Source organism: Abramis brama, assembly GCF_963993115.1.
Source record: "Abramis brama genome assembly, chromosome: 8".
Taxonomy (NCBI): domain Eukaryota; kingdom Metazoa; phylum Chordata; class Actinopteri; order Cypriniformes; family Leuciscidae; genus Abramis; species Abramis brama.
Genome location: NC_139970.1, coordinates 12,497,596 through 12,511,044, shown reverse-complemented (window position 1 = coordinate 12,511,044; position 13,449 = coordinate 12,497,596). Strand labels below are relative to the sequence as shown.

At 37.9% G+C, this 13,449-nt stretch overlaps 1 protein-coding gene across 4 annotated transcripts in view; it reads left to right on the top strand.

Annotated features, from left to right (window-relative positions):
* The window catches only part of ubr3 (ubiquitin protein ligase E3 component n-recognin 3), an 82,128-nt gene that overhangs the window by 55,632 nt on the left and 13,047 nt on the right, over positions 1-13,449 (top strand). For 2 of the 4 annotated variants that reach the window (XM_084123057.1, XM_084123056.1), the window contains 5 exons: positions 4,106-4,306; positions 4,555-4,691; positions 5,423-5,508; positions 10,223-10,328; positions 12,515-12,615. In XM_084123057.1, coding sequence (XP_083979183.1) covers positions 4,106-4,306; positions 4,555-4,691; positions 5,423-5,508; positions 10,223-10,328; positions 12,515-12,615 — 631 coding nt within the window. Of the gene's footprint in view, positions 1-4,105; positions 4,343-4,554; positions 4,692-5,422; positions 5,509-10,222; positions 10,329-12,514; positions 12,616-13,449 lie in introns of all 4 variants that reach the window. The other 2 variants (XM_084123055.1, XM_084123054.1) reach the window with 1 other exon arrangement.

Sequence of the window (13,449 nt, the reverse complement as noted above, 5' to 3'; positions counted from 1 at the left end):
GTGGATTACATCTGTCTCAGACTTCGTTAGTCCACCCCCGCTGCGCTGGCCTTCCGTAATCTACGATCTCTGCACCGCAAATTGGATACGGTGGCCTCTACTGAACTAAGGTTTGCTTTAATAAATGTGCGATCTCTCGCAAACAAGTGACTTTTTTTAAAACTCAGAGCCTGGATATTTTATGTTTGACAGAGACTTGGCTAAATAATGGTGACTTATCCCCGTTTTCGGAGTTGCTCCCTCCAAACTGCGGTTTTCTTTTAATTGTCGTTTCTTTTAACTGCAATTGTTTCAACTAAACACTACAGAACCAATTGTTTGTGCAATTATATATCGGCCTCCTAAATATAATAAGGATTTTATACAGGAGGTTTCAGACTTTGTAGGTGAGATTTGTTTAAAATATTATTCATTTTTAATTGTGGGAGATTTCAATGTGCATGTTTGTTGTCCATTCCAATGCACTGGCAAAATATTTTTTTGGATATGATTGACTCTTAAAGGAGAAGTTCACTTTCAAAAAAACTTTTGCTGATAATTTACTCACCCCCATGTCATCCAAGATGTCCATGTCTTTCTTTCTTCAGTCGCAAAGAAATTAAGGTTTTTGATGAAAACATTCCAGGATTTCCCCCCATGTAATGGATTCTATTGGGACCCAAACGGTAGAAGGTCCAAATGACAGTTTAAGTGCAGCTTCAAAGGGCTTTAAACGATACCAGACGATGAATAAGGGTCTTATCTAGCGAAACGATCGGTCATTTCCAAAATAAATAAAAAAGTTTAAGTTTTATAAGCACAAACGCTCGCCTTGCTCTGTTCTGTGATGCGCGTTCGTGACGTCACGTAATAAGCAATTACGTTGAAAAGGTCACGCTTGACGTGTTTACAAATGTGCGGAAGGAGGACCATATACACATTTTCAAATGTATTTGTGTCAGTTTATCGTTTAAAATGCCCATTTCGTGTGCGTATCCTCGGTGTTTTAATATTAAAAAGCCAAAAAGAACATTTTCTTCAGGACAGAAATTTTTCAAGCGTGACCTTTTCAACGTAATTGCGTATTACGTGACGTCACGAACGCGCATCACAGAACAGAGCAAGGCGAACATTTGTGCTTATAAAACTTAAACTTTTTTATTTATTTTGGAAATGACCGATCGTTTCGCTAGATAAGACCCTTATTCATCGTCTGGTATCGTTTAAAGCCCTTTGAAGCTGCACTTAAACTGTCATTTGGACCTTCTACCGTTTGGGTCCCAATAGAATCCATTACATGGGGGGAAATCCTGGAATGTTTTCATCAAAAACCTTAATTTCTTTGCGACTGAAGAAAGAAAGACATGGACATCTTGGATGACATGGGGGTGAGTAAATTATCAGCAAAAGTTTTTTTGAAAGTGAACTTCTCCTTTAACCTCACACAGCACGTTTCTGGATCCACTCATGTTCATGGACATGCCTTGGACTTAATACTAACTTATGGTCACTCTGATGGGGATGTTAAAATTCACAATTTAGCTCTCTCTGATCATGTCTGTTACTTGTACAGTAACTCTCCCTTGTGTCATTCGTAATACCTCATTTCCAATTCGCCAGGTCCGGAACTTAAATCCAGTCACTATTGAGCATTTTAAAAATGCATTCATTGAATCTGATATCAATTTTACTTTAGATAGCCTTTTGCATTCAGATGTGAATGTTTCACTTGATACTTTTAATTCTGTATGCTCTTCTATTCTAAATTCAATTGCTCCTCTGAGGGTTAAGAGTGTTAAGGCCAAACCAGAACCTTGGCAAAATGAGGTTACTGGGGGCTTTAGGCGTGCTTGTAGGAAAGCGGAGCGTGGGTGTAAGAAGGATAAATTACAAGTGTCATATGATATACTACGTGAGTCTTTATCTACAGTACCTACCAGAATGCAGTTAAGTCAGCTAGGAGAAAATATTTTGCTGATCTAATCTTAAGGTACCTCAGTACTCCTAATATTTTATTCAGTACTATCAATTCAGTGCTAAATCCCACTACTGCATGTCCTGTTTTGTCCACCATCACATGTGATGATCTGCTGAATTTTTTGGAGCAGAAAAGATGATATTAGGTCACAAGTTGTACCTGGTTCATATGATCCACGGTTACTTGTTTCACCTCTGCTGTGTATGATCAATTTCACCTATTTCTTTTCATTCTTTAGCTGAGGTAGTTGGACAGTAAAAACCTACAAATTGTGGCCGTTATGATATTCCATCTAGATTAGTTAAGCATACTTTTGATATTATTGGTCCAGTCCTAGTATAGTGACTTTACTTGAATTTTTTTTTTTTTTGAAGTTTCAAAACTGCAGTAGTTCCAATGGATTTTAAGCTTGCTATTGTATAGACTCTTTTGAAGTAAAGAAATTTGGATCCAAATGTTTTATCTAATTGCAGGCCTATTTCTAAACTGCCATTTTTATCAAACCTTCTTGAAAAAGTCGCATTAAACCAACTGCAGACTTTTCTAGATCAAAATGAGATTTTTGAAAAAAATTCAGTCAGGGTTTAGATTGAATCATAGTACAGAAACGGCCTTGTTAAAAGTTCTAAATGATATCTTGATTGCGATTTGATTCTGGCAGCTCAGTGGTTTTAGTTTTACTAGATCTTAGTGCAGCGTTTGATACCATTGATCACAATATCCTAGTCTCCCGCCTGGAATTCGGGGCATGGCACTCAATTGGTTCAAATCCTTAATTTTTAATAGGACGTTTTGGTCAACATTATTCTAAAATGGCCCCATTGTCTAGTGGGGTTCCACAAGGATCCATTCTTGGCCCAATTTTGTTTTCATTATATATGCCATAGGTTCTATTTTTCATAAGCATGGAGTATCCTTTCATTGTTACGCAGATGACACTCAGGTGTATTTACCTTTGCGTAAACAGGACAAAAGTCACTACTGAGATGTTTACAAGAAGTTAAATCGTGGATGTCACAACATTTTCTGAATCTGAATAAAAGTAAAACTGAAATAATCTGGTTTGCGGCCCCTGACACTCAAAACTCTTTTGACTTGGGTGAGTTAGCCCCTTTCTGTAAATCTGTAATGAAGAACTTTGATTTTGAAAGGATTATTCATGCTTTTATTTCTGTAAGACTAGATTATTGTAACTCACTATATATGGGTGTTAGCCAAGCACTGTTAAACCGTCTTCAATCGTTTCAAAATGCGACTTTTAAAAGGTAAAAAGCAGCATGTAGCACCGATTTTAGCCTCACTTCATTGGTTGTCTATGCAGTTCTGTATAAAGCATTGCATAACTTGGCTCCACCATACTTAGTACATCTCCTTCATATACATAAACCATCTAGGTCTCTCAGATCAGCAAATCAGATGATCCACCTCTTCAGCTGGGTCTCGGTATTGTTGTTTGGTCCGCACCCGGGTACGATTGATGTATTCACATCTGCCGAAAAGATCCGCACCAAGGAGGGAAACAAACTTGAGTTCGATTCAATCTATCCAAACAAGACAGGTGTAAATACACCCTAAGTCTGAACGCTGCCATCCGAATCCTGGTGCGCACCAAACAAGAGGACCGAGATGCTGAAAAGATGGGTCTCGCGCCGTTTCCAAATGAACTTGTGCGGTTCGAATGAAATATGAATGCAACACGGACCAAAGACATGTAAACAAACGGGACATGAGATGCACACAAGATGCAACCCTAAAAAGGACAGAGTGCTCAAGCATACCCGTTTTATCTCCTCATAGTCGTGATGTTGCCCATCACAGTTCGGTTCAGGCATCAGAACCATAATGAAATCCAACCATTCGGGTTATGAACAAATCCCAGTGCCTTTAGGTTCGGTATCAAAATGCCAATGTGAACGCCAAGTGCACCAGGACTAAATGTTTTCAGGTTTTTTTGGTCCGAACTTAGTGAACCGAACTACAAGTGTGAACACATCTTAAGCTACAATGTGGACCAGAATTTTATGCTAATAGTCAAAAGTCTGTCTCTATAAGAGGATATATGGGATACTATAAGTGTTATGTCTGTTTTTTTTGTTTTTTTTATAAAGTAATCTGCTTTAAACCTAACCGTATTTGTTTATTCCTCAGAATGATCAGGTTCTTCAGGGGTTTTCTGTGGATAAGGGTGAGTTCACCTGTCCACTGTGTCGTCAGTTCGCCAACAGTGTTTTGCCCTGTCGTCCTGGCCGTGGGATAGAGACGGGCGCCTGGCACACTCCCAGTAACAAGAGCCTGTCCACACTGGTGAAGGAAGTGGAGGACCTTCAGGAGCAGCTGGGCATTTTCCCAGTAAGCGACAGCGTAAAGCAGAGAGATCCCATACTGGTATTTATTAGAGCGCTCTCCCCTCCCCTCTTTTCTGTTCTGTTCATCTCATCCCTCCATCCTGATTCAGAGAAAGGACTGGTGTGCCATTCACCTCCATGTGATCTTTCATGCCCCACCGAATATTGTTGGGGTTTAACAACTCATAACACAAAATCTCAAGCCAGTGTCATAAGACTTGCATGTCATGACTTGTTTTTCCTTCCTCACAGGCGGAGTCCAACCTGAGTAAAGAGATGGAATCCGTTATAAAGGACATTAAAAACACCACACAGAAAAAATACATGGATTATGGGAAGAACCCAGGGTCACCTGACAACGACTTCCTGTTCATGTACTCCGTGGCCAGGTGAGAAAGAGCATCTATTTAAGACATAAATTGCAGTTTTTCCACTTTTGTTTTATGGGTCAGTGTTTTTTAATCTAAGCTTCAGTGTTCTCATTATGTTTGGCATTAGAGGGAAGTTCAGTACAGCATAAAGTGTGCATGTCTTGCATTACAGATGTTCTGATGTCATGACAGTGTTTATATTCTAAAAAATGTACTGTGTAAATGGCATCATTTTAGTTGTGATTGTTCTTCAATATGATCAGTGTTTCCTTGAGGAAGAGTATACTGTTTTTTATATTCAGGAGTGTCGAAAAAGGGAAAAACATGGATATTGTATATATTATTTGTTTTGTATGTTTGTACTTTCTTTCCCGTGTTCCATTCATCCATTCTTTCTTAGTTTCTTTTGTTTGTTTGTATTGTTCAGTGTTTAGTTAGCTTGTTCTTCCCTTTGTTGTTTCTTTCACTGTTTGTTTGTTCTCTTGTTCATTCTTTTGTTTGCATGTGCTTTGGTTCATTTGTTTTTTCCCCCTTATTTAATTTGTTCTATTGTCTACTCTCATTCTTTCTTGCTATCTTTTCCATGTTCAGTTCTTTTATTTGTGTTGTTCATTCTTTAGCTTGCATTAAAATGCATTTCAAGGTTTAATAAGGCATTGTAAAATGATAGGTCCAGCTCAAAAATCCAGTCTCTCTCTCTCTCTCTCTCTCTCTCTCTCTCTCTCTCTCTCTCTCTCTCTCTCTCTCAGGACTAATCTGGAGTTAGAGTTGGTTCATCGTGGGGGGGATCTGTGCAGTGGGGGGGCCAGTGCTGCCGCCAAACGCTCCTGTCTCAGTGAGTTTCTCTTTTTTCCCTCTCTTTTTGTTTTCTGAGTTTTATTTTTGTTGGATGTATTTTGTTTTGCTTTTTTTTTACATTTATAGATTATCAGTGTACAATTTGAGTGACAAAATGTCAACATTTTCAGAGTATACTAACAGGTTTGTTAGGGAGTAATGCAGAGTCAGGGTGTGTTCACAATTGTAGTTCTCTTGGTTCTTCTGGTTCGGTCCCAAAAACAAGAAGAAAATAATACATTTAGTCCTACAGTATTTCGATTAGCATTCACCCTGACATTTTTTTTAACACCAAACCTAAAGATAAAAGGCAAAATTATATGTACGCATCCTGATTGGACTCACAAGCCTTTATGATTTATATTTTGCAACGGACCTTACTGAACATCAAAAACAGTGCTGTGCGCTCAATGCACTCGTATGCGTGTACATATTTTACCAGTTGAGAACTCATAAAGAGGTCATAAAATGTCAAATTAGCGGCAGGAATTCCTCCGTTGCACACACCAACACATCTGCTGCAAGGAGATAACGGTTCTAATGCCTGTACCGAACTGTAATGGACAATATTGCAACAATGACAAGAAGAATCAGGTATGCTTGATATATCGGCCACCATATCGGTATTGGTCGATATATGTTCATTTTTAAAGTTATCGGGCCAATAAGAAAATTTAGCCGATATATTAATGTATTATTTCCTTCAGCTGAGACACTTCAGATGCACACTGTTCACCATGATGTTTTTGAATTGCTTGAAATATGATTGGAATCGCTTCAAAAAAGGAAAATACAGTAAAGTGCAACATGTGCAGCGCAAGTCTGTCACATAGACTACATAAAATTATAATGAGAACAATGAGAATTATGGTGAGACTTTTGTTTTTGTTATCAGGCTCTCAAAAATTATATAAAAATTTGGATTTAGATTTATCGGCCAATATATCGGTTATCGGCTTTCAAATATACAGATTTATCGGTTATCGGTATTGGCCAAAATTTTCGTTGCATCCATACTTTTTAGGATTGCATCTTGTGACATTACATCCTGCATTTGGTTTGGTCGGTCTCATTCTGCTTGTTTGGTACCAACAGAGCCATCGCACAATAGTTCGTTTTATTCGAACCAAACATGCGAATTGTGAACACACTCTTAATGTCATATTTCTTTAAAGTATTTTGTGCCAGGCTGCCAGGCTTGGTCATTTTGTGATTTTCAGCATCTAACAGTGCCAATTGGCAGATGTTGTCAGTTCCCAAATCCACGTCACGATCATGTCACAAATGAAATGTATTCATTTAATTACAGCAGTTTTGTGTATGTTTCATTTGCTATTCTGCGTATGTCAGGCACACTGCTCTTTACATATGACGTTGACCTTGAATGTGTCAGCTACTGGTCCTGAACTTATTTCACTTTAATTATCTGGAGTAATCTGAAGTTCACTGTCTTCAATTTAGTGTTCAAGGATACAAAGAGTTCATTGATAGGGCCTTAAGGGGATTCAACCTTGCAGCTACCAGCCTTGAACCTTAACCACTACACAACGCCACCGCAAATGAAATTTCCCAAGTGGACTCTACTGTCCATGATTCAAATGGGAACGGACTGTTCTAATTGTTCAGGAATGGCATTCTTCTGGGATGATGGACTGTGGATAAGATATTTGTATGCTGATTGACTGGATGTAAGGAGAATGTCGAGACTGCTGTTGTTGGATTTTCGCAGTCAAGACCAGTCAGTCGACACACATCCACACACTGGCTCTGTATAAATGAGTGTGTGTGCAGACTTTGAGCTGTTATGAAAAAATCCTGACAATCAAGTGCAGCTGGAGAGATTTCACACTCCAGCAAAACAGCCATTTTCTGAGCTACATTAAACACATCCATAGAGAGGGCCAGATTTACTCGTTCTCTTGCTAAGCTTTAATGTACTGAGACTAAGAAAATAGAAAGTATGGACAAAGAAAGAGAATGTGAGTGGCTGTGCAGATCTCGCCGCCATATTGCTAGTGTTGCGAGTGGTTGTTAGTAGGGATGTCCCGATCAGGTTTTCAATCGATCCGAGTCATTGAATATTGATCCGATACTGAGTCTCAATCTGATACTTGTATTTTCTTAGTGTTTGCACACTTCAAGTACATTAGTTATTAAAATCAAGCCAATGTGTGCAGAGAGTTCCTCAGAGGCTCGAATGTAAAAAAGGAGCAGTGTCACATGATCTTTCAGAAACCATTATAATATGCTGATTTGATGTTCAAGAAACATTTCTGTTTTATCAATGTTGAAAACAGTGGTGTACAATTTATTTTATTTTTTTATTTTTTCTGGATTCTTTGATGAAAACAGCATTTTGCCACATAAATAATTATAAAGATAGGAGATATTGATCTGAGATCAATCTGTTTTAAAATCGTACCTGTTTGTAGCTTATAATCCAACAGTGTACAAAACAATAGTCACAAAATGGCAGCAGCTTCGTTTGTATGAAACGAGAGAGCGAGTCCACGATACTGGATGACATAATGAAATAACTACACCAAATGTTGATTTGACTGAGTTTTAATATTTAATTAGCTCACCCTATGCAAAACTTCCACAAGGAAAAGCTGTTCCTAGCAAGCGTATAGCGCTGCTGACTTCAGTAACCCGGATGAGCTTGCGTTATAACACCGCCGGATGGCACGATTGACCAATCAGAATCAAGTATTCCACAGAGCCTTGTGATAAGCGGTTTGAACGCACACCTGCCAGCCAATCAGAATCAAGTATTCAGACAGACAATGGTATAAAAAGAAATATCTCACTTGTCCAAAAATGTTCATGGGACTGTACAGAACAATTTACATGACGAAGTTTAAAAGTTAAGGTTATTGATTTTTTTCAGAAGAAAGTGGCTTGTTAGTACTTGCCTTAGATAATGACTCTGTTCTATTCCACTGCTGTCCTATGTCCTCTAGTTTAGTCAGAGTGATTCTGGGTTGTATTCTGGAGAATTTGAGTGTCATTTGATGTAAAATGTTTCTCTGTGTTAGTGTAGATTGGAGGTTTTTCACTTTTGCCAGTTGAACATCTAAGTCTCTCTCTCGCTCGTGTTTCATGTCTGTGTGTGATTGATGGTGTGTGAAGAGGGCCGAGTGTGCACACTATAATCACAGGTGTGTGGAGACACAAGATCAATATGGAGCCCGAGAGTGTGTGTGTGTGTGAGGATAGGCGGTGGAGAGACAGATGTGAACGAGAAATAGAGCGATGCAGAGATCTCAGTTTCAGCTGTCAGGCTTCATGATGAAGTGATTGGGAAATGGGTAGAAACGAGGATGGAGGAATGGAATAAATATCTGAAGATCTCTCATATTTCCTTGTGCCATCATGTCTGAGGTTTAGAGGGCATTCACAAACATTTTTGCAATGGAACAAAATGCAAAAAGATTTTTAACACCTAAACGTATTGCTAGTTGTCTGAGACATTAGGGAAGGAGACGGACCCTAAAAATGAATGCAAGGACCGTCCAATAGAGCGGCTATAACCCTGTCTTTTAGAGACATTTATGATAGCTTTACTGTTGGATGAACTAACCTGAAAATGTGTTTTAGCATGTTTGAACTAAAAAAAAATCTTAAACAGTTTTTGAGAGTCCCAAAGGTGTTATGAAGATGGTGAGCTGAGAAGTTAATCATAACTTGGTGATCGCCTGTAGGTGGTGCTATTGCTCTCTCATGAGTCTGTAGATAAGCCAGCTTCTTGAATTTTACTGGTGTTTTAATGAGTCTGAGAGAGATGTCACTTCTTTTGTTGCATTCACAGGAGAAAAAAATAGTAATTAAAGGCTGAAATAGTGTAAATGTCCCTTATGTTACTGTCTAAATCACACAACGTTGCAGTCACAAACTGTTCACCTACACTAGATGTCCTGCTCACAGAAGTAGGTTAATGAACTTCCATTTTTAGAGTGTATGCGGACATGAGCTTCAGTCATAGGCATGTTGGGAATAGAATGATAACACATAAAAAAAAAATGTATCACGGTTTCCACAAACATATTAAGCAGCACACCTGTTTTCAACATAAAAATCAATAAAAATAAATGTTTTCTGAGCAGCAAATCATCATATTAGAATGATTTCTGAAGGATCATGTGACACTGAAGACTGGAGTAATGATGCTGAAAATTCAGCTTTGATCACAGGAATAAATTACACTTTCAAATATTTACCAATAGAAAACAGTTATTTTAAATATTAATTATATTGCTTTTTTTTTATCAAATAAACACAGCATTTCATGGTTTACTAAAGCTTACAGACCCCAAGCTTTCTAACGGTAGTCTATATGCAGTATATATTTACATACTGCAGAAATGGTACAAGTCGTATGAGACTAGAAACATAGCCACATGTTCTTCTTGTCATCATCCTTGAAACCTCAGACATTTGGACAAATACTGTCTGTCTTCCTCAGAGTTTGTGTTGTAATCTGAGGTAAAGTTGCAGGTTCATCAGGCTTTGAGAGTGTCCGGTGGGTTCAATGCCTTTAACACATTTCCTGTCTAGCATGTGTTAAAGGCATTGATCTGTGGGAAAAAGGACAAGTTTTCATGAGGTCTAATGTCTGTCACTTCCTCCTACACACCTAGAGGCTTTACGCAAACTCCATTTATCATTTTACACACACTAACACTTGTGTGTGTGTGTTCTGTCTGTTTCAGATCAGCTGTTTCATGTGCTGGCCATGCACATGCGTCTCTACAGCATAGATTCAGCATACAACCCCTGGACCAGACTCACACAGACCACGCACAGCAGAGAGCCTGAGTGAGTACACACACACACACACACACACACACACACACACATCTCCTGAACTGATCCTGATCAGAGATCAATCCTTTTTATGAAATCATGTTACATTTCTGAACACACACTGTAGAACTGCACTACCCATAATCCTACAGAGAGATCCAGCAATCAGAGAATTTACTGTAATTATGGAATTTTGACAAAAGAACTTTTGCGAGCGCTTACTCCCATGATGCATTGCCAGTTAAATAATTGAAGTCTTAGTCTTCCTACATATGCTACCGTTCAAAATATTGGACTGTTATTCAGCAAGGATGCATTAAATTGATCATTTATAATGTCACAAAAGATTTCTATTTCAAATGAATGCTGTTTTTGTGAACTTTCTTTTCATCAAAGAATATAAATGAATCGTTCTAATCATTTCAACATTGATGATAATGTTTTAATTGATGATAAAATTAGTAAGAACTGTTTTTTGAGTATCAAATCATCATATTAAAATGATTTCTGAATGATTATGTGACACTGAAGACTGGAGTAATGATGCTGAAAATTCAGCTTTGATCACAGGAATAATTTACATTTTAAAATATATTAAAAAAGACAACGTTTTTTAAATTTTGCATAATATTTCACACCAATCCCAGAGTGTGTGACTTGTAAAGTACAATTATGTCAATACATCACATTAGCATTTACTGTGCTGAATTTAATCATTTTTTTATTTAAGTAAATAAGTACATGGTGTCCATGATTTTCATTACTGTATTGCAGTAATTAAACCTACACATATAATTGCAGTAGCTTAACTTTTGAATGGTAGTATCTGAATGTTTTAAAATATACTGTTTTTAAAGTTCTAATTAATTACAAAATCACTAGTTTTATATTTGTTATTCAGAACATTTTGCAAAACAAAACTCTGAGACCAGTGAGGTCTGATTCACAAACAAATGACACTTTATTCTATTTAATCAGTCAAAAAGACTCAAACTTGACTGAATATTGATAACGTTACATATACACACAAGAGTTTTGCTCCTATAAATGTTGGGGTTTTTTTGTTTTTTTTTAAAGAGCATGACAAAATTTGCTAAAAGAAGTATTATTGTTGCTCACTGGCTTTTATGGTGTTGCTGCTGCATCTTTTTGAAAGAGAGAGAGAGACATTAGAGCAAATGGGGTTTCCATAGATACCAATAACTGCTGCATCTCGCAAATGATGGTGTGCAGCACTACATGTCTTGAGTGCTGCGGTTTATTTCGAGGGTTTATGGCTGTGTGGAGGTTACTGCTCATCACGTCTCCTGTTTAAAAGGCACTTAACACTCTCGGCTGGCTAAGTGGCCTCATTTCTCCTGCGTTCGGGCTGTAACACGGGGTTTTCACCCGCGCGTCTCTCAGGACTGTTAGCCGGGCTGGACTCCGGCTCGGAGGGGACGCAGATGTATTTATAAATGCCTTGTTTGGGGCTTGTGAAGGAAAACTCTGTCACTAGAACCCTCAGGCACATTCGCTGAGCTATTAATACAGCAATTAGAATAAAGCCTCTGCTGTCCCTGTTTCTGCCTGCCTGCAATCACTTGTCAAACAGAAAAAAGATTATCTGAGAGTTGTGTTTGGACAGTAAAGTCATTGAACGTCATTGTGTGTGTGTGTGTGTGTGTGTGTGTGTGTGTGTGTGTGTGTGTGTGTGTGTGTGTGTGTGTGTGTGTGTGTGTGTGTGTGTGTGTGTGTGTGTGTGTGTAAATGTATTATTTGAGTGTTTGCGGTAGTGTCCAAACACCATTTAGGGCCAATATGCACAAAAGCTCGGTTCAGATTTCTGCTCTAATGGACAACACTCAGTCCCACACACTCAAATAGTTTTAAATATAAGTGAATAAATAAATATTTGCTGTTCTGTTTTCTTTTATATTTGAATTACGGTCTTGGGTTTTTATATGTAACCTGCCCACCTACTGTACATTTACAGTAAAATTGTATTGAAAGGATTTGAAGCTTCATGAATATTCACCCACAGTGATGGTCCTGTTTTTACATAATTTAAGTTGTGCTGTTGTGTGTGCAAGATAGTGTCGTCTGTAGATCACATAGTTTCATGCACCCAAGTTAAAAATGCTGTGTATTTGATGTTTATATCATGTGTTTCTCTACAGCATTTAGTGTGATAGTATGATTCTGTGTTTTGTGTGCAGGTTCTGTGATGATGAACGTCCTGAGGTGCCCATGCTCTTCAGAGATGTCCCGTCCCTCCTCATCATCTTCATCCTCACCATGCCTCAGCCTTTACGCAAAGGTAAAACACACACACACACACACACACACACACACACACACACACACACACACAGTAACATGAAATCACAAATTCTGTTCATGTTTATACCAGACAGTAAATGAAAGACCTTCTTAATGACTAATTTATCAAATAAACCTGACAGATTAACAGTTAATGATAAAAATGTGATTTAAAAAGGAAAACATTCAATCAGAAACAATCAGTCTTACACCCTGACCTGTATGTAAATCTAGAATTAAGTAAAGGCATTTCTACCAATCAATTCCAATTTAAAGTACCAGCTTCATGCTTTTACAAAACCAGTTAAACGCAACAACCAAAAGTTTCCGTCTGAGCTTTATTTATATAGATCAATTAAATATAGCAATTTAAACTATGTATAATGATGATACAAGTGATCCTCCAGATTTACATCTAGCTATATTGTATTAATAGTGTTGTCTAGCACAATTGCCACAGTGATTTGGACACACGTGTGAGGATTCAATGGCAGTTAAGAGATTTAAAGGGGTCATGAACTGTATTGTTTCCTGGGGTGCACTTATAATGTTAATATGATTTTTACATTACAAATTGTCATAATTTAGAAATAAAAGGCATTTTTCTCTGATTTGAACGCTCTGTTTGAAGGGGCGTGTCTGCTGAGAGACTTCAGTGTAAACGCCCTCTGCTGTGATTGGCTAACACCTTTGCGTTTGAAATAAGTATTGCATGTGGATCTTTCTCAAAAACGTTTAGCTCGTTTTTACTATTATAACTCTCAAAATGTACTAATCGTGAAAAGTGTTGATTATAGCATTACATTTAGATCTAGACAATTATATTTAGATG